We start from the raw sequence: 22,193 nt of genomic DNA on the forward strand, positions 1-22,193 counted from the left end.
TGTATAACCATAGCGTGTGGCTTAGTAGACACCCAAAAGAATTCTTTGTCAGAACAAAAATTCAATTTTAGGGATTACTGATTAGCCATTCGGAGAGCATTCCATTCCCTCTCCTACAATAAAACTACTCTGTTCTGGTTTGGACTTGCATGTTTCTTCAGTAGATAATAAAATAACGAAACTAAGCATACTAGTATTATCAACAGATCCTGATATATGGCAGTACATCTGTTACCACAGCCTATCCAGAGAAGATTCCAAAATATGAAATGAGCAAACAAATAAAACATTCATTTAATAATTATTTACTCATATGACTGTGCCAGGTGCATGGTCAGCCTCCATAAACACAAAGGCAAATCATCAATGGCATCTTAAAATACCTTCCTTGCAAAATAAGACTAGTATTCTCTACCTCCAGAATTAGTATGGGGACTAAATGAGCTAATATTTGTAAAGCACCCAGCGTTAATGCCTACAGTATATTAATGCCTGCTACTATGCCCAATTACACGCGGCTATTTCATTTTCATTATTATCATAAACCACTCTGAGCTGCTAAAGCCATGAAGAAACAATTTCTTATAATAAAGAAGCACAAGCCAAGAATCAATGAAGATTAATGTGAAAAGTCGAAATCAGGGCAATTTAGAAGGAAGGAAAATTCAGCAGGCTGGTTTTTGCTGTTGGCCTTGTTTGTTCTGTAGTAAGATGGAGGAAGGGCGAGCATGCAGGAAAACGAGCGCCCCACACATCGCTGGTGAGCGCTCAGGCTGGAGAGTCCTTTCTGGAAATCAATTCATCAATATCAATAGCCCACAAAAAGCCCTTACTCCATTCCCAAGGAAATAATCAAAATGCACAAGGAGGTACACTGAAGGGGGAAAAAAAACCACTAGTTATTAGTGATATAATTAAACAAAACACAGAACATATTTGAATATAGGCTTATGAACAAAGACTAGAATTAGAATATTAAATTTTAAGAGCTAAGTGATAATGGCATTACAAATGACTTATTTATCCTCTTCTACTTTATTCCACATTTCCCACAAAAATTAAAGCTTCAACTGTCTTTAAATCCAAATTAATGCAAGTTGCTATTATAAACTGAGTATCCATCTGATCAGGTGACACGTATTGTCACAGAACGCTACAAGAACACTTATAGAGTACAGGAATAAAAAATAGCTATGGTATGTGGCCAGTAAATGGCATGCCTAAGGTGGTGGAAATAGAAAGGAAAAAAAAAAAGAAATATAGATAACAGATCAAGAAATATGAAAGGAAAGAATAAGAGAAAGAGGGTATAGTTACAGAAATACACGCAGTAGAAAGTCTTTTCAGCAAGTGCCTCTGGCTACCTTATTCTAGGTACTGTCATAGAACTGCTACTGTAAGTGTCTGTAGTTACTATAACCAACAATAATAAAAGAAACTAGGTGAAGAAGAAGGGGTGAGGAAATAAAAAAGACAAATTTGGGAAATACTGCAAATACCTAAGTAAAACCATTTAAGAAAAAAACACTAAAGACAAGAAGGCACCTGTGATGACACTCCAAGAACTAGACACAGTTCCTCAGCTCTCTCCCTATCAGTATGCCTCGGCTTTGTTAAAATTCAAATCCTCCCATTTAATTTTAAAATCAGAGTTTTGACCAACCACAAGTTAAAGTAATAATGAAAATCTGCTGCCCCCTGCTGGTCATTCTAATTCACCAAATGAAGCATAGTCAAATGAAGTGTAAAAAGTTCCTGTTTTTAAAATTTATTTTATTTTGGGCGCCTGGGTGGCTCAGTGGGTTAAGCCGCTGCCTTCGGCTCAGGTCATGATCTCAGGGTCCTGGGATCGGGTCCCACATCGAGCTCTCTGCTCAGCAGGGAGCCTGCTTCCCTCTATCTCTCTCTCTGCCTGCCTCTCTGCCTACCTGTGATCTCTCTCTGTCAAATAAATTAAATATATATATATTCATTTATTTATTTGTTTCTTTATTTATTTTATTTTAATTTATTTTAAAATGTTCCAAAATTTATCGTTTATGCACCACACCCAGTGCTCCATGCACTATGTGCCCTCCTCTATACCCACCACCGGGCTCACCCTTCCCCGACCCTTCTCCCTTCCAAAACCCTGTTTGTTTCTGAGAGTCCGCAGTCTCTCATGGTTTGTCTCCCCTTCCGATTTCGTTTTTAGATGCTAAGTGAAATAAGTCAGTCAGAAAAAGACAAATACCATATGATTCCATTCATTCGTGGAGTTTTAAGTAACAAAACAAACCAAGAAACAGACTATAGAGAACTGATGTTTACCAGAGTGGAAGTGGGTTGGGGGGAGGATGGGTGAAGTAGGTGATGGGAATTAAGGAGAGCACCTATCATCATGAGCACTGAGTGATGTATAGAATTGCTGAATCACTATATTATACACCCAACCCTAATAAAACACTGTATGTTAGCTATACTGGAGTTAAAACAAAAAGCTTTTTTTTAAAAGTTCATTTTTAGAGAAAACTATGTCTAATACAACTGAATAAATTTTTCCTTCTTTATAACAATTGTTTTTTAGAACCCCAAAGCCTGAAACTTTTGAAATAGGAGATACAAACCCCCCTTTCCAAATTTCCTGAACAACTTGGGAGATTTATTTTAAAACCTCTTCCTTGGGGCTATCAAATCATTTGTTCTACAAAATGGCCAAAGAAAACTGATTTTTTATTATAAAAAGATAACTTCAGTATTCAATTTACAAAGAGATTTTCAATTAATATATATATGAGGAATTCTGAATTATAAAATAAGGGGCTGAGGTGCCTGGGTGGCTCAGTGGGTTAAGCCTCTGCCTTCGGCTCAGGTCATGATCTCAGGGTTCTGGGATCAAGTCCCACATGGGGCTCTCTGCTTGGCAGGGAGCCTGCTTCCTCCTCTCTCTCTCTCTCTCTGCTTGCCTCTCTGCCTACTTGTGATCTCTCTCTGTCAAATAAATAAAATCTTTAAAAAATAAAATTAAATTAAAAATTAAAAAAATAAAATCGGGGGCTTTTTCAGGGTACCTGGGTGGCTTAGTTGGTTAAGCGGCTGCCCTCAGCTCAGGTCATGATCCCAGGGTCCTGGGATCAGGCCCCAAGTCAGGCTCCCTGCTCAGTGGGGAGTCTGCTTCTCCCTCTCTCCCCACCCCCTCCCCCTGCTTGTGCTCCTTTTCTCTCCCTCTCAAATGAACAAATAAAATCTTTTTTAAAAAATAAAAAAATAAAATCTTAAAAAAAAGAAAATATATATATATATATATATAAATAAAATAAGGGGCTTTTAAAATATTGTAATAAAAGAACAGAGGTGGAAGAAATATCCTTTCTCTGCTTGAACGATTAACCAGCACAGTCATGATCTGACGTCACTCCGTTGCACACTTGCCCTTCTGCAGTCATTCAGAACTATCATTTAGAAAACAGTTATCTACCATTTGGAAAAGTTTCCTAGTCAAACCTTTAATTATTTGCAGGTTATCTTCTTGCCATCCAGAAGAGAACTAGAAACAAAAAGGAAGCCAGGAATATTTATTTTCTTGATTTTTTTTCTTCTCTTTTTTAAAAAAATCATGCTGACCACAGAACTTTTAGACAGGCACCTTCACAGATGATCCGTGGGAGTGCAGATTGGAGCAAACTCGCCCAAAACAACATGGTAATAAGCAGAAAGAGCCGAGAAAAATGAGCAAACCTCTTTCACTTCAAGGAATCAATCCGAAGACAAAAACCGGAAGTGCCAAACATGTATTTATGGACAGAGAAAAATTAAAAACTCAAAAATAAAAGGTAGAGCATTAGGGAAATGTTAAATAAATTGTATATATCCAAATGATGGATTTGTATTAAGTGCCTTAAAATGGTATTTTAAAAGCATTTTAAATAAGAAAATGACAAGCCTATAGCAAAATGAAAAGAATAAAATGGAAAGGGGGTGTGGGGGAGGGTAGCTGGATGATGGGCATTAAGGAGGGCGCATGTGGTGAACACTGGGGGTTACATGCAACTCATGAATCATTGAACACGGCATCAAAAACTTATGATGTGCTATATGTTGGCTAACTGAACATAATAAAAAAAAAAAGAAAGAAAAAAATAAAATCTAAAACAGTATACAATATGATCAGACTAGTAAATACTCAGATATGTAATACAGAAAGAAGCAGAACAGAAAGAAATAAACCAAAATCTTAAGTGCTTATCTCCAGATGGAGCTTGATTTTTTAGCTTAATATTTAATTTTCCTAATTATCTACACTTTGGGGACTTTAAAAGCAGTCTTACATATTTATTCAAATGAAACACTCGGACATCTCTACTGAAGAAAAATAAGAACCGACAGAGTGGTTTTTGACTGCAAGTAAAATAACAAACAGATCCCTATTTTCAGAACACCAGTTTCTTACCACACACATGATGTAGGACAGGATGGCCCCCGAGGAGCCGATGAGCGCCCCCACGATGGTCAGCAGGTTGTTGTTCAGCAGGAAGCCCTCCGCACACAGGGCCCAGCCTGAGTAGCTGTTCAGCACAGTGATGACCACGGGCATGTCCGCACCCCCAATAGCCGCTGTCAACGTCACGCCCTAGGATGAAATCCAACGTGGAAATCAAAATTAATAAAATAAAAATAAAACCTCTGACATTGGACATCTTGGTTTTTGATCATTCTGGTTTTCCAATTAATGTATTCACCTTGAAGTTCCATGGCTGGTAATGACTAAGTGCCTCCCATCTGATCACTTCTCCCACAGATATAACACAGGTAAGCACTAAACCACCTTCCTCTCTATCCCCCACCCCCAGGAATAGCCCTAAATCCCTAACAGGCAGTGACGAAAAGCAGGCAGAAACTAGAGAGGGGTCTGCACTTGAAAAAAAGTAACAGCATCAAGTGAATTTCCCAGTTTTTATGGTGTTAACGTAAGTGCAGGCAAAGTGGTGCCAAGAGAAATAGCTAAATCCAAAATATATGCCCATAGTCTTGCTAGTTTGAAGATCCAAGGATAGGACTTAGGGTGACTATGGCAGCTGGAAAGTGAGAAGGGAAATTGTGGAGGGGCAGGCAAAAGAAGAGGGAGCCCCAAATTTTATGTATGAATTCTGCCCAAAACTCTGGTTGACTCCAAGCAAACCTGTGAAGGATAAAGTAATCTCAGGTTTCAGCTGCCCCCACCATAAGGGAGCCAGATCTGAAATCTGAATGCAGCCAAGTTAGCTGCCTACAAAAACAGGTAAAAAGTAATGATCAATACTCTTTGGAGGAATATAACAGAATCCAAAGTCTCTCTAATGCAACTCCAAATCACCAAACCCTGGAAATGGGAAAGAATGATGGGGAGAAAGATTTTTGCTTTTTAGTCCATATACATCTACCTATGTATTTTGAGTTTCAGATGTGAATGCATTCATGTACCACTTAATGAAGTCAAAAGCCATTAAAATAGTCCACAAAACATTTTATCTTACTCATTCTCATACAAGCACAAAGTACCTCTTAAATATCAAATTCATCTCTTCTCAAAAATGGTAATTCTTAAAGTTTTGCTTTTCTATGCTGTTAGTTTATTCTGAGACATTATGCTTTACTGGATTAAAAAAATACCAAAACCATTTTTATTTTGTTTCAAATAAAACAAAAACCAGTGCTACATACACTGGAAAAAAAAATGGACTGTCAGCAGTCAATAGAAAGAATTTTAAGTTAATTTTCAGACTTCTTTTCTTTTCTTTTCTTTTTTAAGTAGGCTGCATGCCTGGTGCGGAGCCCAGCATAGAGCTTAAACTCACAACCGTGAGATCAAGACCTGAGCTGAGATCAAGATCAGACACTTAACTGATGATCCACTCAGGAACCCCTACTTTTCAGATTTCTAAAAAGTTTTCTCTGCCAAAATCAGGCCTCTCAGCATTACATAAAAATAAGTATCATTTTTAACACTGTAAATCTTGAGCCAAGCAGCCAGTATGTGTTTGATAAGCAATTACTGTATGTCTAATTTTGTGCTAAGCAATACAAATTATTTTTTTTTAAGATTTTATTTATTTATTTGACAGAAAGAGATCACAAGTAGGCAGAGACGCAGGCAGAGAGAGAGAGAGAGGAGGAAACAGGCTCCCTGCTGAGCAGAGAGCCTGATGCAGGACTCGATCCCAGGACCCTGAGATCATGACCTGAGCCGAAGGCAGCGGCTTAACCCACTGAGCCACCCAGGTGCCCTACAAATTATTTTAAAAACCTAAAACATGGGGCACCTTCGTGGCTCAGTTGGTTAAGCATCTGCCTCCGGCTCAGGGTGTGATCCCAGGGTCCTGAGGTCGAGCCCTGTACCAGTCTCCTTGCTCAGCGGGGAGCCTGCTTCTCTGGACCCTGCTCCCCCTGCCTATGCTCTCTCTCCCTCTCCTCATCTCTCTGTCAAATAAATAAACAAGACCTTTGAAAAAATAAAAACCTAAAACACATACCCTGTCTACAATGTGGACTCCAGGCTAGGCAAACATGAAGGAATCCATGGGTAACAGCTGTTTTGCAAAGCACTACACACTGATACAATAAAATGTTTCACTGGGGGACACAGACAACTAGAGAACACTGTGTGTATCAATATACTAAACACAAAAATGAGAGCGGGAGAGGAGGACCACACTGATCATTAAGGCTTCCCTGACCTCCCCCCACTGAACACACAAGGTTTATTAATGTATCTCATTTTATATAATTCTTTAACTTGGTACCACAGCTTCCAGTAAATGAGCATAACTAATGCTCAAGGAATATCTGATCCTTTTTGCATACAACCCAAAGCACTGTTTTGTGGGCCTTGTCACAGTAAGTAGGCACCTAATGAAAAGAATTGAAACACTTGGCTTTTTAAAATTCCCATCCAGGGGCGCCTGGGTGGCTCAGTGGGTTAAGCCGCTGCCTTCAGCTCAGGTCATGATCTCAGAGTCCTGGGATCGAGTCCCGCATCGGGCTCTCTGCTCAGCAGAGAGCCTGCTTCCCTCTCTCTCTCTCTGCCTGCCTCTCCATCTACTTGTGATTTCTCTCTGTCAAATAAATAAATAAAATCTTTAAAAAATAAAAAAATTAAAAAAATAAAATTCCCATCCATCCAGTGATCCACCCCAGAGCACTAAAGATGTCACCTGACAACTTTGAAAGGAACCATTCGGTGGAGAGAAAGAGTGGCTTCCTTCTTACACTTCCCTGTATTAGCCAGATTCTAAAAAGAAGAACGTGTAACATCACTCTGAGACATGTTTATTGCATCGAGGGTCTTGAAGAGCTAGAGACATGGTTAGACCGCACTCAGCTCCTCACTGAGGGTGTTCCTCCTGCCCCAACTTCTTACCATGACAGCAGAGAGAGCCGACACAGAGCCCAGACAGGTAAGGCCGGTGGTAAAGCTAGGGTCCAACATGAATGGGATTAGCCCTCCCACACTAGCCGTCAGCAGGCCTGCATTAAGTAAGTGCCTTCCAGGAAGAAGGAGAGGGGCGGATTTCAGGATACCTAGGACCAAGTGCAAGTCCGTCAGAAGCCAGCACATGTCATGGAACACCAACCCCCCCCCCACACACACACACATACACACTCTTAAGTGCACGCCATTTAATCCTAAACTATCAAAATTAAGTATCGGGGGGGAAAAAAAGGTCCTGAAACATAAAAGCAAATTAGGGCTCTTACACGTAACAAATGTTAACAGAAGTAGGAAAAGTATGGCTCAACTTAACTGTTCTTTACTTTGATCATACAACAATTTCTTTACTCTTTGTCCTAGCATCTTAAAAAATTACATTTTTCCCGTATGACCAACACAGAAGTTGTTAAGTGTGGTTTCGTTTATTTAAAACTTCAAAACAGAGTCCTAGCACATTCACATTTCTGATTCTATCAACTGAGCCCCAGGGAGCAGAGCCCTGGTTTGCTAGTTGTTTTTGAAAACAAAAGCAGGAGACAAGAGCATTGGAGGCTTGAAGTTCTTTTGTGACTTTTAAGTTTCATGGAAGTTCTCTATTTAATTTCAATGGCTTGATTACTCAGAGGCAAAGACCAGATCCTTATATCACAAACTAGTTTCTCTATAGACTCAATTATTCACGAAAACACTGAAAACAGCCTCTGTGAGATTTGGAGGGCTCCCCCCCACCACTTCTAATCTCATGGCTGACCTCGGCAGTTGCAGAAGATGGCAAGCCAGAGCCTAAAAATGTGTCTGTGTTCAAAATAAGTACTGTACGGTGATCACACAAACCTATTCAACAAGCTTCTCTCTACTCTGGAAAACGTATCAAGTTCATTTCTGTGAACAGGCATCTCTAACTAAGGGTTGAGGAAGGCAGAGTTTTGTTCACATGTATTATCAATTGTCAGCTGGTCCCTCTACACAAATTTCTGTGCACTTATTTCCTCCACTGGCTGTCTGCAGAAGAACAGCTTCCACGTTTAGGAGATCTGTAAGGATCATTCAGGAAAGCAATCTTTTATATATTCAAAATTTGTATGTTTATGTATTTATGTATTTCCGAGTGCTATACAAATTCTTCACCTAACGGTTCTACCGTGAAGCCATTTTCTGAAACTGAAACGGACCCTTGAGTCCCCTGAACAACAGCTGTTCCTTTGTTATGTGGAATCACTTACCCTGCAATTTTCCATAGGCAACAAGAGAGCCACTAAACGTGACACCGCCAATGTAAGTACCGAGGTAGGCCACAATCTTGGTGAGATTTGCTGCTGCATCCGTGGCAAAATGTGGATATTCGACAATGTACTCAGCTATGCAAGTGAGCACAGCTGCCAAGCCTACTAAGCTGTGAAAAGCAGCGACTAACTGAGGTAAATCGGAAATCTGGATGCGCTTGGCAATTGTCAGTCCTGTTGGGAAATGCAGGTCAAAGAGGAATTAAAACTCAACAGACCTCTGAGAAGGGACAACAATAAAGCCAACACCTGAAAATTATTCAGCCACAAAAAGACAGAAATCTTACCATGTGCAATAATATTGATGAACCTTGAGGGTATTATGCTTAGGGGAAATAAGCCAGACAGAAAAAGACAAACATTATATGATCTCACTTATGAAATCTAAAAATAAAAAAAACCAAACCAGGGTACCGGGGTGGCTCAGTCAGTTAGGCGTCCAACTCTTGGTTTCTGTTCATGTCATGATCTCAGGGTCACAGGATTGAGCCCTGAATCAGGCTCTGCACTCAGTGGGGAGTCTGCTTGTCCCTCTCCCTCTGCTCCTCCCCCTGCTCTCTCTCTCTCTCTCCCTCTCAGATAAATAAATAAAATCTTAAAAAAAAAAACAACCAAGCTCATAGATACAGAGAACAGATTGGTGGTTGCCAGAGACAGGGGATGGGAGGTGGGCAAAACAGGTGAAGCTTCCAGTTATAAAAGAAGTCATACGTATATAATATAAAGCATGTTGACTGTAACTAATAATACTGTATCACATATCTGAAAGGTGCTAAGAGAGTAGATCTTAAAAGTTCTCATCATAAGAAAGAAAATTCTGCAACTATGTTATGGTGACAGATGCTTACTAGACTTATTGTGATCACTTTGCAATATATACAAATACAGAATTATTATTTTGGACATCTGAAACTAATATATTATGTCAATTTTACACCTCAATTTTATATTTTTTATTTTATTTTTGGAGAGAACACATGCATATGGGAAGAGGCAGTGGGAGAGGGAGAGAGAGAATCCCAAGCAAGCTCCACACTGAGCATGGAGCCCAGTACAGGACTTGATCTCACCACCCTGAGATCATGATCTATTCTGAAATCAAAGAGTCAGATGTTTAACCGACAGAGCCACCCAGGTGCCCCAATTATACCTCAATTTTTTTCAAAAAAAAGGCCACATTTAAGGTTTTCCATCCTTGCCCCTAAAAAGTATTTATCTGCTTCCTAGTCTGGGGTAAATATTCTCTTACAGGGACTGTAGAGAAGGTAAGGACACTGATTATGTACCCTTTCAAAATAGCAGGTGTTCTCAACACACCTAACCAAGGTCCCACTCCAAAAACTCACACATACAACATTAACACATGCCTTTTCCATCACACTCCCGAACACTTCTTCAGATTACCTGAGGCTCCAACCAAACCTTCCCATTCTCCCCACAGCATGAATAACCCAAGCGCTCTTCTCCATAAACCTACCCCTTGCTCCTGAGCACAGGAGAAACAGCTGGAATCGGAAAGCCTGAGCTTTCAGGTGGGTGAGTGGGAGCCCTGTCCAAAGGTAAAGAAATGCAAATCCCTGGGTAGTTAATATTCAAATGAGGAGCCTGTGAAAGAGCTACATGGCTCTAGGCAGGTGACAGAGAAGGGGTGCACCTCAGAATATCTGCTAAGATCTTGTCTAGAGGTCCTCCTGCCATGAGCTTACAGCGCATTGTCCTTGTTCCTCTCCAGGGACCATCAGGAAAGGACACAATGCTTGGGTGGGGAGGGGAGTATGAAAGGAGGCCTAAAGCTACTGTTACACTGGTAAATATACCACAAGCTTCTCTGGATAAAAACATGTGGTTATATAAATGTGTACCTGAGTTTTGAATGATATAAAGTAGCATAAAATTTTCAAATAATAAAATATATGATACTCTTTATGGTAAACTCCATATTGCCAACTGACTTTCACGGGGTGTTTTTGTTGACTTTTGTCAAACTCTTCAATCTGTTACCAATCTAGTGTTTGCAACTGATGAAAGGAGTGTAGTTCCCAGGGGAACGTTGGCTGACATTTTTGTTTGCATTAACAAGACAAAAGTGAAACAAGATATAGGTGAGAACCTCACTCACTGTCAACAGTGTGAGCAACACCCCGACTCTGATAATAGTTTTCAAATATTGGAAGAATATTTGCTCATTTTTTGGTGATATTTACGAAGTAATGGCTACAGTCGCAGCACACTTTTACGTTTAAGCTGCACTATTAATATTTACTCCATCTCTTTCTAGGTCTAGACAATCAATGAAACAATAAATGAAACCCAGATTTGTAACATTTGTTGAATTCCATGGTATAAATGTAACCACCATGGTCAATTTCAAGCTACCAATGTATATCATTAAAGATGGAGTTGGGAAGAGATGGAAAAAAGCCCACCTTCACACAACGTGTCTAAAAACAGCTATAATATGGGTAATCTCAAGAGCACAGAAAAAAAAAAAACTAACAAATTAGAAAGTTATGAATAATATAATTTGTGTATAATGTATTTATTTTGGCGAACAATCATAGTTGGTGTAATTCTCATTAAAATATAAACATTTGAAAGCATCAACATTGAGAAGGTAGATCAACTATGCCAAAAGGGTGAGCTAAAAAATGGGCATGTGTTCCCATAAAGGCAGAATTCCACCAAGTGCTTACCAATGGTACCGCCCAAAGCCATTGCTCCAGACATCTGAGCTAACAGTTCTGGGGATGGTTTCAGGCCTCCGAGGGTGGCTGCCAGGCCTCCGGCCACCCCAATCATGCCCAATGCATTGCCAAGACGAGCTGTTCCCTGGGTGGAAAGGCCGGCCAGGGCACCAACACAGCAGAGACCTGAGCCCAGATACATGATCTTTTTAAAAGAAAGAGAAGAGAAGAGAGAAAGAAAGACTATCAAAACATCCAGTCTATTACCACAGGGAGAACTTCTCTTGAGGAAACACGATTTCGTAAGAACAATTTTAAATTCAGACAATGAAGGGACCAGTAGGACTTCTTCTTCTTTGAATGTTTCAATACATGTTTCCATCCATTAGGAAAATTAACAAATTAAATATCTTAATTTGTACTTGCAATTATACCATTTATGAAACTGGGGGGGGGGGGGTGGATTGGATTGGTTAGCATGCATGAATGCATTAAAAAGTACCTGAATTTAAACAGAGTTATAATGGGAACCAGACCTGACCAAACACTGTAAAGGAGCCAACCCCTGATGCTATAAATGCCAGGGACCATAACATCCACTTTACTCAAGTCAGTCCCATGAGATTCATGGAAGTTGAAAGAATTATCATCCTCATTTTACAAAAGAGAAAACCAAAACTTAAGGTTACATAATTCTTCCAAGGTCACATGATCAGAAAATAGCAATTGCAGGATTCAGAGGGTCTCTCTGACATACCACTCCAACTCTTCTCAAAAAAGATTTTGTTCACTCAACAAGTAAAAAATGTTGGAAACAGCAGAAACCAAGGGAGACATGTTCTTTCTGCTGTCAGTGGCAATCTCCCAGTAGTCATTAAAAAGTGATTAAAAAAAAATACTGTGTTCAGGACAAAGTTGAGTCTCAATTATAATCACATTGAGACATGGAACTTTCAAAGTTCAACTTGATTATTTCTGTTTTTCTTTAACACTCATTTTTACACTATCTTTTTAAAATGCATTGACATAACATCTCCTGGTTACAAGAGATGATACACTGAGTTTGTAGGAGAAGAAAGTAGGAAAAAGACTAACAGTACTTAACAGAAAATTTTCAGATTCTCTTGCCAATTATTTCATTGTATCCACACAACAATCCATACAGGTACAAAATAAACTTTTGACACTTTTTACAAGTGGAAAAATTGAGGGACAAACAGGTAAACCCACATTAGCACATCCAGGTAGCAGGCAAATCCATTTCTAGAATCCAGGGTCTTGATTCTTAGGGGACAGGAATGCTCTAGTTGACCAAGATGTTTCTAGAGTTATTGTATTTGCTTGGTGGAGCCTGAATTTGGGTAATGATGATTTTGACTAGTGGGAAAAAAAACACGGTGGCAAAAATAAAAATTCTCAAGACAGTCTCTTACTTGTTCAATGTTATAACCACTAGAGAGGGCAGCCAGATATCCTCCAACAAAGGTAGCAGCAGGGAGCAGATACAGGTAATTGAATTCTGGGGGATCCGTGGGACGCTTGAACATGTCCAGCATTCTCTGGGTCACCAGAAATCCACCTTATCAAAGTAAATATGAAACAGAAAGAGGTATTTTGAGCAACATGATTTTCAAACTGGCGCAATTTCTCCATTTTAAAGACATCTTGATCACCAAGGGATAAATATATTAATAACATTTTAGAACCTCAAAATTAAAATTCATTCTAACACTCAAGCCAGTTTCACTGAAGGCAGGAAACCTTATATTCAGGAAGAAAACTTCCAACTATTTCTGCATGACTACAAGTAAACAGGCATTCAGACAACTTGGGAATGCAAAAGATCAAAGGCCAGTATTTTTTTCGAATAAGCTATTCTGTTTTGTTAAACCTATAATAAGTGATAAAAGAAAAAAAAAAAATGCCACATCAACAGGCACCAGATTTCTTTGAGCCATCAATTAATTTTTCGGCTACAACATAGCATCAAATGAGTTTACCCAAGTAATGTGCTAGGCTTTCAGTTTTCAGAAACACAAGCTAAGATAAGGCAAAGGCTAAAATTTTATCTAACAGTATACTCATTTACAGATGTTATGGTGATAGCTACAAGTTAACTTAATTCAAAACTATGCATTCAATAACTTCCCAGTTAACTTGCAGCAAGACAATCATTTTGCTTATTTATTATTTTGGGGCACTGAGGGAGGGGGTGTTCTTTTATCAAACAGTTTCTAAAAATTACAAGTGGGCAAAATGATTTTTCTTCACAGAGCGCATTCATGGTCTGAGTAAAACAATGTTTAAAGGCACAATCAAATTCTTGAAATTCAAATGTCTAAAAAAAATCCAAATGTCTATTCTGTATGGATTGATATTTGCTTCTCATGTCCCCATTAATAATAGCACTCAAGGGCAACCCGGTCAGGAACCCCTCACTCTCGAGAGCTTTCTCTGTGTCTTCACTTAATGAACTTCTAATGCTCTATTCACTCTCTGTTATTGGCAAGATTCATTTGACTCTGTGAGACAAGAAGCTAGTTCTCCCACTTCCCTTCTGCCCTTCCCCTCCACTCATGCCTTCCCTCTCTCTCTCTCTCAAATAAATAAATAAAATCTTTAAAAGAAAAAAAAAAAAAATAGCACTCAAGCCGGGGCGGCACCTGGCTGGCTCAGGTGAAAGCGTATGTGACTCTTGATCTTGGGATTGTGAGTTCGAGCCCCACTCTGGGTCTAGAACTTGTGCAAATAAATAATTTTCTTTTTAATAGCACTCTGGACTCTCTCAGTACCGTACCTGCAATGTTGACTGAGGAAATAAATGTAGCAAGAGCGGCAAGGCCCTGAGAGGTTGTGGAAGGATACACATGGCCTCCCATCAGCGCCAGCCCACCAACTGCGGTCAACCCTAGGAAGAAAGAATCAAGATGGTGAATGGTTGTAGAGACAAGGACAAATGAAATGTCACAGGGTCTCACAAGGACAGGCACAACAGAGAAAGTCCTCATGCGCCACCATCACTGGAGTTCGCTTGTGGGCCAAGAGTTAAAACTTTTCCTGCATAAAACTTTGGACTTCCTTTAACTTTCTAGCTCTGTGCGCCCGAGAAAGATCTAAACCGATCATGTCATTGGACAAGAGATAAAAAGGCGGCGTGGGGAGATAAGCTGCTTCTGAACTGGACGGAGCTATGCATGAACTATAAACAGAGGAAGGCAAAGCCAGGACTCTGAGCGCTCCAGAACACGCTGCCCCTTGGAATTCGCCACGATCCCTGCAGAGCCCCCCGGCGGCTGTGTCTGGAGCACTGGCAGCACGAGGCCTCCACGCCAGGGCAGGCCCCACCCCCGTCTGTCCGAGGTGGGTCTCCCACCTCAGATCTGAGCATCCCTGGGGGCCAAAGAGAAGAGCTCCTGGGCAGCTGTGTGGACACGGACCCCTGCGAAGACTCACGGCACAGTGTGAGGCTCGGCGGATGCCTCCCTGGCTGGCCAGCTGCTTCCTGTTCCAAAGGCTTCACAGTAAGTCTGACGACAGCTGTGGCCTGCTTACCGCTGAATGTTTAGATGAATCTAAGACTAGTCCCTAAACGATGCTGCACGATTCTGTGATATCAGAGGAATCCTTTCTTTAAAGGAAATTACAATCGAAAGAACGAACAATGGCTCTGCACTGCTTGGAATGTGAGCAGCCCAAAGGCCTGACACACTCACTCTGCTGGACCCTCACTTCTAGCCCTGCCCTCCCCACTCTGGGAGCCCAAACCACCCACCTCAGAGGCCAAGCCATACAACTTGTAAATAAAGACTTTGGAAACCTCATTGAAAGCAACTGGAAAGTTGAATAAGCCCATGAAAACTTAAAATGAGGGAAAAACGAGAGAAGAGCAAACCTGAGATTGCATTAGTCACAGACATCAGCGGTGAGTGGAGAGCAGGGGTCACTCCCCAGACAGTGTGGTAGCCCACGATGCCCGCCAAGCCAAAAGTGGTCACCATCTGGGAAAAGGCTAAATTGGGCGCCACAATGCCCAAACCCAGAATCCCAGTGAGACCTACAGAAAGAGAAGAGTGTGAGCTGGGATCCAATTATCTCAGGATTAAAAGCACACACAAATGTGAAATAGTCGATGCTTGTACATTCTGTAGCCAGTAAGGAGTCTTCCAATAGTGAGATTTTTTTACACATTTCACAATGGGGGGCAGGGGAAGCTAAACGGATTACGAACAAAACTCGGCTTCCTGACCACCACCACCTAAAATAAAATAAGCTGTAAAGACCTAGTGAAATTTATGAGTCACCTTAATAACAATTTCCCCATTGTCCTCTCCCCTGTTTTGACTTTCATTGACAGTGCCACATGTGTATACAAGTGCTTTTGTCCCAGAATTAGAGACCTACATGGGATCTACCCAAGCATTTTCTACTTGGGCAAGACATGACCTTTATAAGGCAGGAGTGTTTTGAAGCCAATGTCATGTCACTCAGCTTTGGCTGAGGAAGATGGATTTTAAAAGAGTAGGAAGGATTTCATTCACTCCAGCACCTCCCCAAAACATATGGCCTCTCCTCCACCCCCTCCACCCCCGGGACAGAAGTTTTGCAATTGCTCCTGAAGCTGGACTGGACTGCTGGCCGGGGCACTCAGCTCCAGCCTTAACACCAAGTCAGCAAACAGGATTTTACAAAGAAAATGAAAAAAAAAAAAAAACAAAAACAAATTAAATTAAGAATGTGCAGAATACAAGCAGTCAGCTCTGAACATACATCTTTAATTATTGCCTTTCCTAATAGCAACCATGTGGACCGCTGTTCTGCAACAGAAGGAAGGGTTACCTAGTGGTCAGTAAAAACAGAATGCAAAGGGGGCACCAGGGAGCTGGAATTCAACTTTCTTGAGTAAGGTACTTTTTCCCCCCTCGATACAAAGTATTTCTTTATAAGTGGCACAGCTAGAACATCTAAGAATTGACATTAATTTTACTTTAGATCATGTAGTAAGACTGCAGTTTTAATTTATATTCCTCTACCACATATAAAATGCCCAGGGTTCCAATACATGGCCTGTTGACCATCTGGAGGGAGAGGAGACAGAATATTGTTTTGTGCTCTAATTAAACATCAGAGAAGCTATATAGAGTTGTGGTTAAGAATATGTTTTCATAAGCCAGACTGCCTCGTTCAAACTGTTGGTCTGCTGCTTGCTAGCTATGTGATCTCAGACAAGTTACTTAACTTCTCTGTGCCATAGTAACTTCTCTGTGGCATAGTATCATCATCTGTAAAATTATCAACCCTCTCTGTCCTCTCCTGGAAAAAGAAAATAATAATATGCCCACCTCACTGAGGTTTTGTAGAGAGTAAATAGTATATGAAGTATTTAGTGTAATGCCTAGCATTCATTAAACTAGCACATTAATCAAGCAGCACTAAATTATCATAATCTGGAGTCCATTTTTTATTGGGCATCTAAGATAAAAATCACCTATGTAAAGGTTTTTTTAATCAACTCTTTAGTAAACTAGTATCTTTTCTATAGTATATTTAATAATAATAATGTATTTCTATAGTCTTTGTAACAGAGGAAAGAGAAAGGCAGAGAAAAAAAAGAAAGGGAAAAGAAAGCAAATCATATTCTTTGGAGAATACTATTCAAATAGATTCCTAACACACACATAAAAGAAAAATACTTGTTTTTATTATAAAGGAAGAAGTTTAAGGTAAAGAAAAACAAGTATCAGGCCATTCTTTTATTCACTAAAATATGCTAATTTCAAATCTATTAAAATACAATAAACCTCAACAAACAAAAGCGCAACCTAGAAAAATAAAACATCAGGGGCGCCTGGGTGGCTCAGTGGTTTGGGCTGCTGCCTTTGGCTCGGGTCATGATCTCAGGGTCCTGTGATCGAGCCCCGCATCGGGCTCCCTGCTCCGCAGGAAGCCTGCTTCCCTCTCTCTCTCTCTCTGCCTGCCTCTCTGCCTACTTGTGATCTCCGTCTTTCAAATAAATAAATAAAATAAAAAAAAAAAAAAAAAAGAAAGAAAAATAAAACATCATATGTGCCTCACTGTATTTCCTGACGAATCGCAAAGAGAAATGGAAATTTACAGTCTTCCCAAGAATCCTCTCCAGGTACAATATAATAATCTGGTTTCTTTCTTTCTTTCTTTCTTTCTTTTTTTTTAAACAAGCAAGTGCAAGTAGGGACATTGCCCCATTTATTCACCATGTCCACAACCAGAGGCTTTCAGTCATCTTGCTGAGAATTGCTCTTTCTTCAAGAAGAGTTATATTTTTCTCTTTCAAACATCTGGGCTCACAGGGGAATTTGGAGAATGCTGAGGCTACAAGAATTATGTGCCTGCTGCTGGTCCTTAATTCTTTATAGCTTGCTTTTGTTTTGTTTTTGCTTTGGCTCCAAGTAGATCTAAATAATTTTAATTCATCTGATGAGAGAGAAACCAATTTAAAAACCAAATGTCCATACTTCAGACTCTAACACTTCATAACCAGAATGAATATTTACCACTATTTTACAGCAACTGTTTAATGTTTTCCTAAAGATGAAAAAGGCAAAGAATTTGTGTTAAATTTTAAAGAAATGAAAATTTCAAAACTGAAATTTGTTACTAGGTGAAGAACTTAGGATGTTCGACAAAGAACCAAGGGCCGCACCTGTCTCCTACTGTTTATTCTTCACCACAAACATGTGGTTCCCTAGTCTTACCCAACATGCAGACAATCATAACTGATGTTTTATAACTCATAAAGATAAATAAATAACCACATATATAGGCACTTAGCACCAACACCATCTGACACACATCACTACCCAATATATTTGATGTAAGATGAAACTCTTAACAGCTGTATTTTAAGTGTTTTCTGTGAAAGAAAAGCATTAACAGCCCGTCTATGCTTTCACACACATTTATTCCAATATCTAGCAAGTGCCTGTGTCTCTGGGGTCAGCCATCAGCGTGGTCCCCAAGGCCTCGGAGGTGAGACTAGTAACCCGTTTACGTAAACTTGCTTCTAACAGGCCCACTTCCTCATGGAATCCAAAGGAGGACAACCGAATCTCATTCACTAATTTTGACACTTAATGCATTTCTTACAAATCCAAACCATCAGGACCCCATCCTCATAAATGGGGCTCTCACCAGCTGTATATGCAGAAGCCGTAGTCATCGTCTTCCTGAAGGGGGTGACTGTAGCTGCTTTCTCAGCTTCCAGCTCAGCCACTGTCTTTGGTTTTACTGGGGCACCTTGAGGAATATTTTTTGGGGTGGGAGCGGGGAAAATCACTTCACCGTCCTAAGAGAAATTAGAAAAACAGACATTTTTTTTAACAGTCAGTCCTGCATGTCAAAAACACAGAAGATAGTGACTGTGCTGGGGGTTGGGGGGGGGGGGCTTCTTTTAAACATATTTTTTTTAAAGATTTATTTTTAAACAATCTCTACACCCAACATGGGCTTGAACTTACAACCCTGAGATCAAGAGTTGCAGTATGCTCTACTGATTGAGCCAGCCAGTCGCCTCTTTAATGTAATCTTAAATGGGGCGCCTGGGTGGCTCAGTGGGTTAAAGCCTCTGCCTTTGGCTCAGGTCATGATCCCAGGGTCCCGGGACCAAGCCCTGCATTGGGCTCTCTGCTCAGCGGGGAGCCTACTTCCCCTCTCTCTCTGCCTGCCTCTCTGCCTACTTGTGATCTCTGTCTGCCAAATAAATAAATAAATAAAAGCTTTTTAAAAAAAAAAAGTAATCTTAAATAAATTCATGTCACTTTAACTTATTTTATAAAATATGTATGTGTATATAAATACAGTATGTTTGTATACATGCATGGATAGTTTCTATATGCACATATATGGAAAAAACATAGACCAATCCCCTAAAAGGAGATAGGTGGCAAGGGGGGGAAAGTTTAACTTTTACCTTATTCAGTTCCGGTTTTTTGTTTTGTTTGTTTGTTTTTCAAAAGCAATGCATATTTTGGATGAGTTCACGTGTATGTAAGCCTTTGTGATGTTTTTCTTTAAATCATTCTGCATTTCTAAACACTTTTTATGGGTATAAACCCAACACATCAACCCTTTATTAGATTTTATCTCAGTTCCAGCATAGGATCCTTCCATAAAACAGAAATCTTAAAACACAGTTTTAATGAAAACACAGGAGGGAACAGGTCTTCCCTTACCTTCATCACTACAGTTCCTCTAATGACATGACCCATCGTACCAAAGTCGAAGTCATCTTTCACTTCAAAATAAAAATTATCTTTGTCAGGGCTGATGGCCTTCAGGAGCTTAGTGATGTTGTTGGAATATAAGGTACTGGCCTGCGTGGCCATTCGGCTGGGAAGGTCTGTGTAGCCTATGTGAGTAACTCCCTACATGAACAAAACTACAGTCAGAAAGGTCGATCTCTTCACAATCCTTCTAGAACACGTTTCCGCCATAGCCAAGGCTAAGTTGTGAAATTACATACCTTTATAAATATATACACATCTCACAAACAAATACAGATTTCAAAAGAGCTTTAAATATACCTGTTTTTAACTTTAAAAATTTTCAGGCCTCAGTTTCTCTGAATACTTAAAGGAATAAACATTCCCTTACAAATCACTAAATACATGGGAGTCGGTTCGTACACGGAAGAAGCTGTTTGCTATACCTTATGGACATAAAGTTCTCCTGGCTTAGTGGTCTCAAAGTTTCCGCCAGCCTCAGCAGCTAAATCCACAACAACTGAACCTTCTTTCATTGACTCAATCATCTCTTTACTAAATAAAACTGGAGCTTTTTTACCTGATAAAAATCAAAGAGAACAGCACAAATTATATTATGCTTTCTTCAAACTCTTATTTCCTAATTATTATAGTTGTCTCTGGACACTCAAAAATGTTAACATCTGAAATTTTAATTCTTTCAAGATACCCCAAAAGTCCATCTCTTTTTGGCCCATCTCTTTTTAAATGCATATAGTAAGCTATTAAGGAAAATACGTGTATCTGAATTGGACAATTCATAAAGATCACAATTGTCAAGGGAATATTCAATAATAATTTCTGAATTAAATTAAATTAAATATTTCCAAACATCTTAACAAACTTCACCAGACTTTCCCACATGTTTTATTAATCTACCTTCATTTAACACCGGATAACTTCAAGGACAGACAGAAGAATGCCATGAAATTAAAACAATAGGAAATCCCAGTTTGGGATCAGAATTGGGAATCACGCATACACTTTTATTCCCTCTGCACACTGTTAATTCTGCTTCTGGTGAGTTGAGCCCTATACTAGTGCTCAGAATATACTGGTAGAACACTCTAGCCATGAGATAGTTCACACTTAAAATTCATTCGCTGACAGAGCATCTGGGTGGCTCAGTGGGTTGAAGCCTCTTCCTTCAGCTCAGGTCATGATCTCAGGGTCCTGGGATCAAGCCCCGCATCGGGCTCTCTGCTCAGCAGGGAGCCTGCTTCCCCCTCTCTCTCTGCCTGCCTCTCTGCCTACTTGTGATCTCTGTCAAATAAATAAAATATTTTTTTAAAAATTCACTCACTGATTCTTACATAGAAAATAAAACACCAAACGTTAAGATTTTTCAACCTAACCTATATTAGTAACACTCAACAGGGCCCACACCATCAGTATATTACAATGCTCAAGTTTCACGGAACAATATATGGGTTAGCCAAAAGACAAAGGAAATAAACGTGTGAGACTGGTAGTAGGAAAGTAGAGAGTTAATAGCCTAAGTATCATTGTCTCCTTTTTCAGAAAGTTTTCAACTCTGTTTACAGAATTTTAGGAAGACCACTATTGATTTTATAAATGGAAATAAATATAAAATAAAATTTGCACTATAATTTTTTCTGTTTTTCAGTCCACTTGGCTGGAATACATGTGATTCAAAAAAAGAAAAATAAAGATTTGTAGCATATGTGGAAAAAAATGGTTGTAAAGGTACAAAGGGGTATTTATATAGTACCTCTCTCTTTCTCAACGCCAACTGTATACTGCCAAGATAAAGTCCAAATCCCCGGCCTCCTCTTACTGAAGGCCTTCCTGACTGGGTATAAGCACTCTTTCTCTCATGACTGCCCTGCTGGACCTTCTGTTCCAGCCACGCAGGGCCAGCTGTCACATGGTTTGTTGGATAACCCTTTGACTCTCCATGAAAGAGCAATGAGGAGGTATTTCCCCCAGAGACAACACTCTGAAGTCCTGGTTTCACCACCTCTCAAAATTTCCTGGAAATATCCCTTTCCTCTACTCTCCCCCACTACAGTCCAACAAAGCCATCCTGGATATTTAAACTTTACTCAAACATAAGAATTTGGGGCTGCAACGAACATACATCTGAGGACTCTTGCCCCCACCCCCACCCCCAGAAGTCAGGCTGCTGAGCTCTGAGATAATATAAAGCTATGGATCACATGGTCGCATCCACGTAAACTGTCAAACTTCAAGTGCCAATGTGTACTTTCTAGGTGTTTCCGATCGTCCTTCTTCCTCTTTTCTAGTCCACGACCTCCTCTCCGTGAACCAGCCTCTTGCTTGCAACAGCTTGTCCTCACACCTTACTTGTTTCCTCCAGTCTCAGGGGGATATGCCTGATGGGGCAATCTGGGTCCAAATGCACCCCCTTTGACTTCTAACTGCCCCCACTTTAAAGGCACAGGCTTCACAAATTCAATTTGGCATCGAATTCCTCCCACCCTAAAAATTCTGGAGTCCTTCCTTCTTCTGACCCAGCGAG

At 40.0% G+C, this 22,193-nt stretch overlaps 1 protein-coding gene across 6 annotated transcripts in view; it reads right to left on the reverse strand.

Annotated features, from left to right (window-relative positions):
* The window catches only part of NNT (nicotinamide nucleotide transhydrogenase), a 92,235-nt gene that overhangs the window by 27,169 nt on the left and 42,873 nt on the right, over positions 1 to 22,193 (reverse strand). For all 6 annotated transcript variants that reach the window (XM_082750755.1, XM_082750752.1, XM_082750754.1 and 3 more), the window contains exons 8-17: positions 20,098 to 20,231; positions 19,622 to 19,813; positions 18,582 to 18,735; positions 15,307 to 15,468; positions 14,212 to 14,322; positions 12,848 to 12,993; positions 11,424 to 11,619; positions 8,671 to 8,904; positions 7,376 to 7,536; positions 4,430 to 4,609 (exon numbers count right to left, since the gene is read on the reverse strand). In XM_082750755.1, coding sequence (XP_082606881.1) covers positions 4,430 to 4,609; positions 7,376 to 7,536; positions 8,671 to 8,904; positions 11,424 to 11,619; positions 12,848 to 12,993; positions 14,212 to 14,322; positions 15,307 to 15,468; positions 18,582 to 18,735; positions 19,622 to 19,813; positions 20,098 to 20,231 — 1,670 coding nt within the window. The remainder of the gene's footprint in view (positions 1 to 4,429; positions 4,610 to 7,375; positions 7,537 to 8,670; positions 8,905 to 11,423; positions 11,620 to 12,847; positions 12,994 to 14,211; positions 14,323 to 15,306; positions 15,469 to 18,581; positions 18,736 to 19,621; positions 19,814 to 20,097; positions 20,232 to 22,193) is intronic.

Source organism: Mustela nivalis (assembly GCF_964662115.1).
Source record: "Mustela nivalis genome assembly, contig: HAP1_SCAFFOLD_1805, whole genome shotgun sequence".
NCBI classification, from domain to species: Eukaryota; Metazoa; Chordata; class Mammalia; order Carnivora; family Mustelidae; genus Mustela; species Mustela nivalis.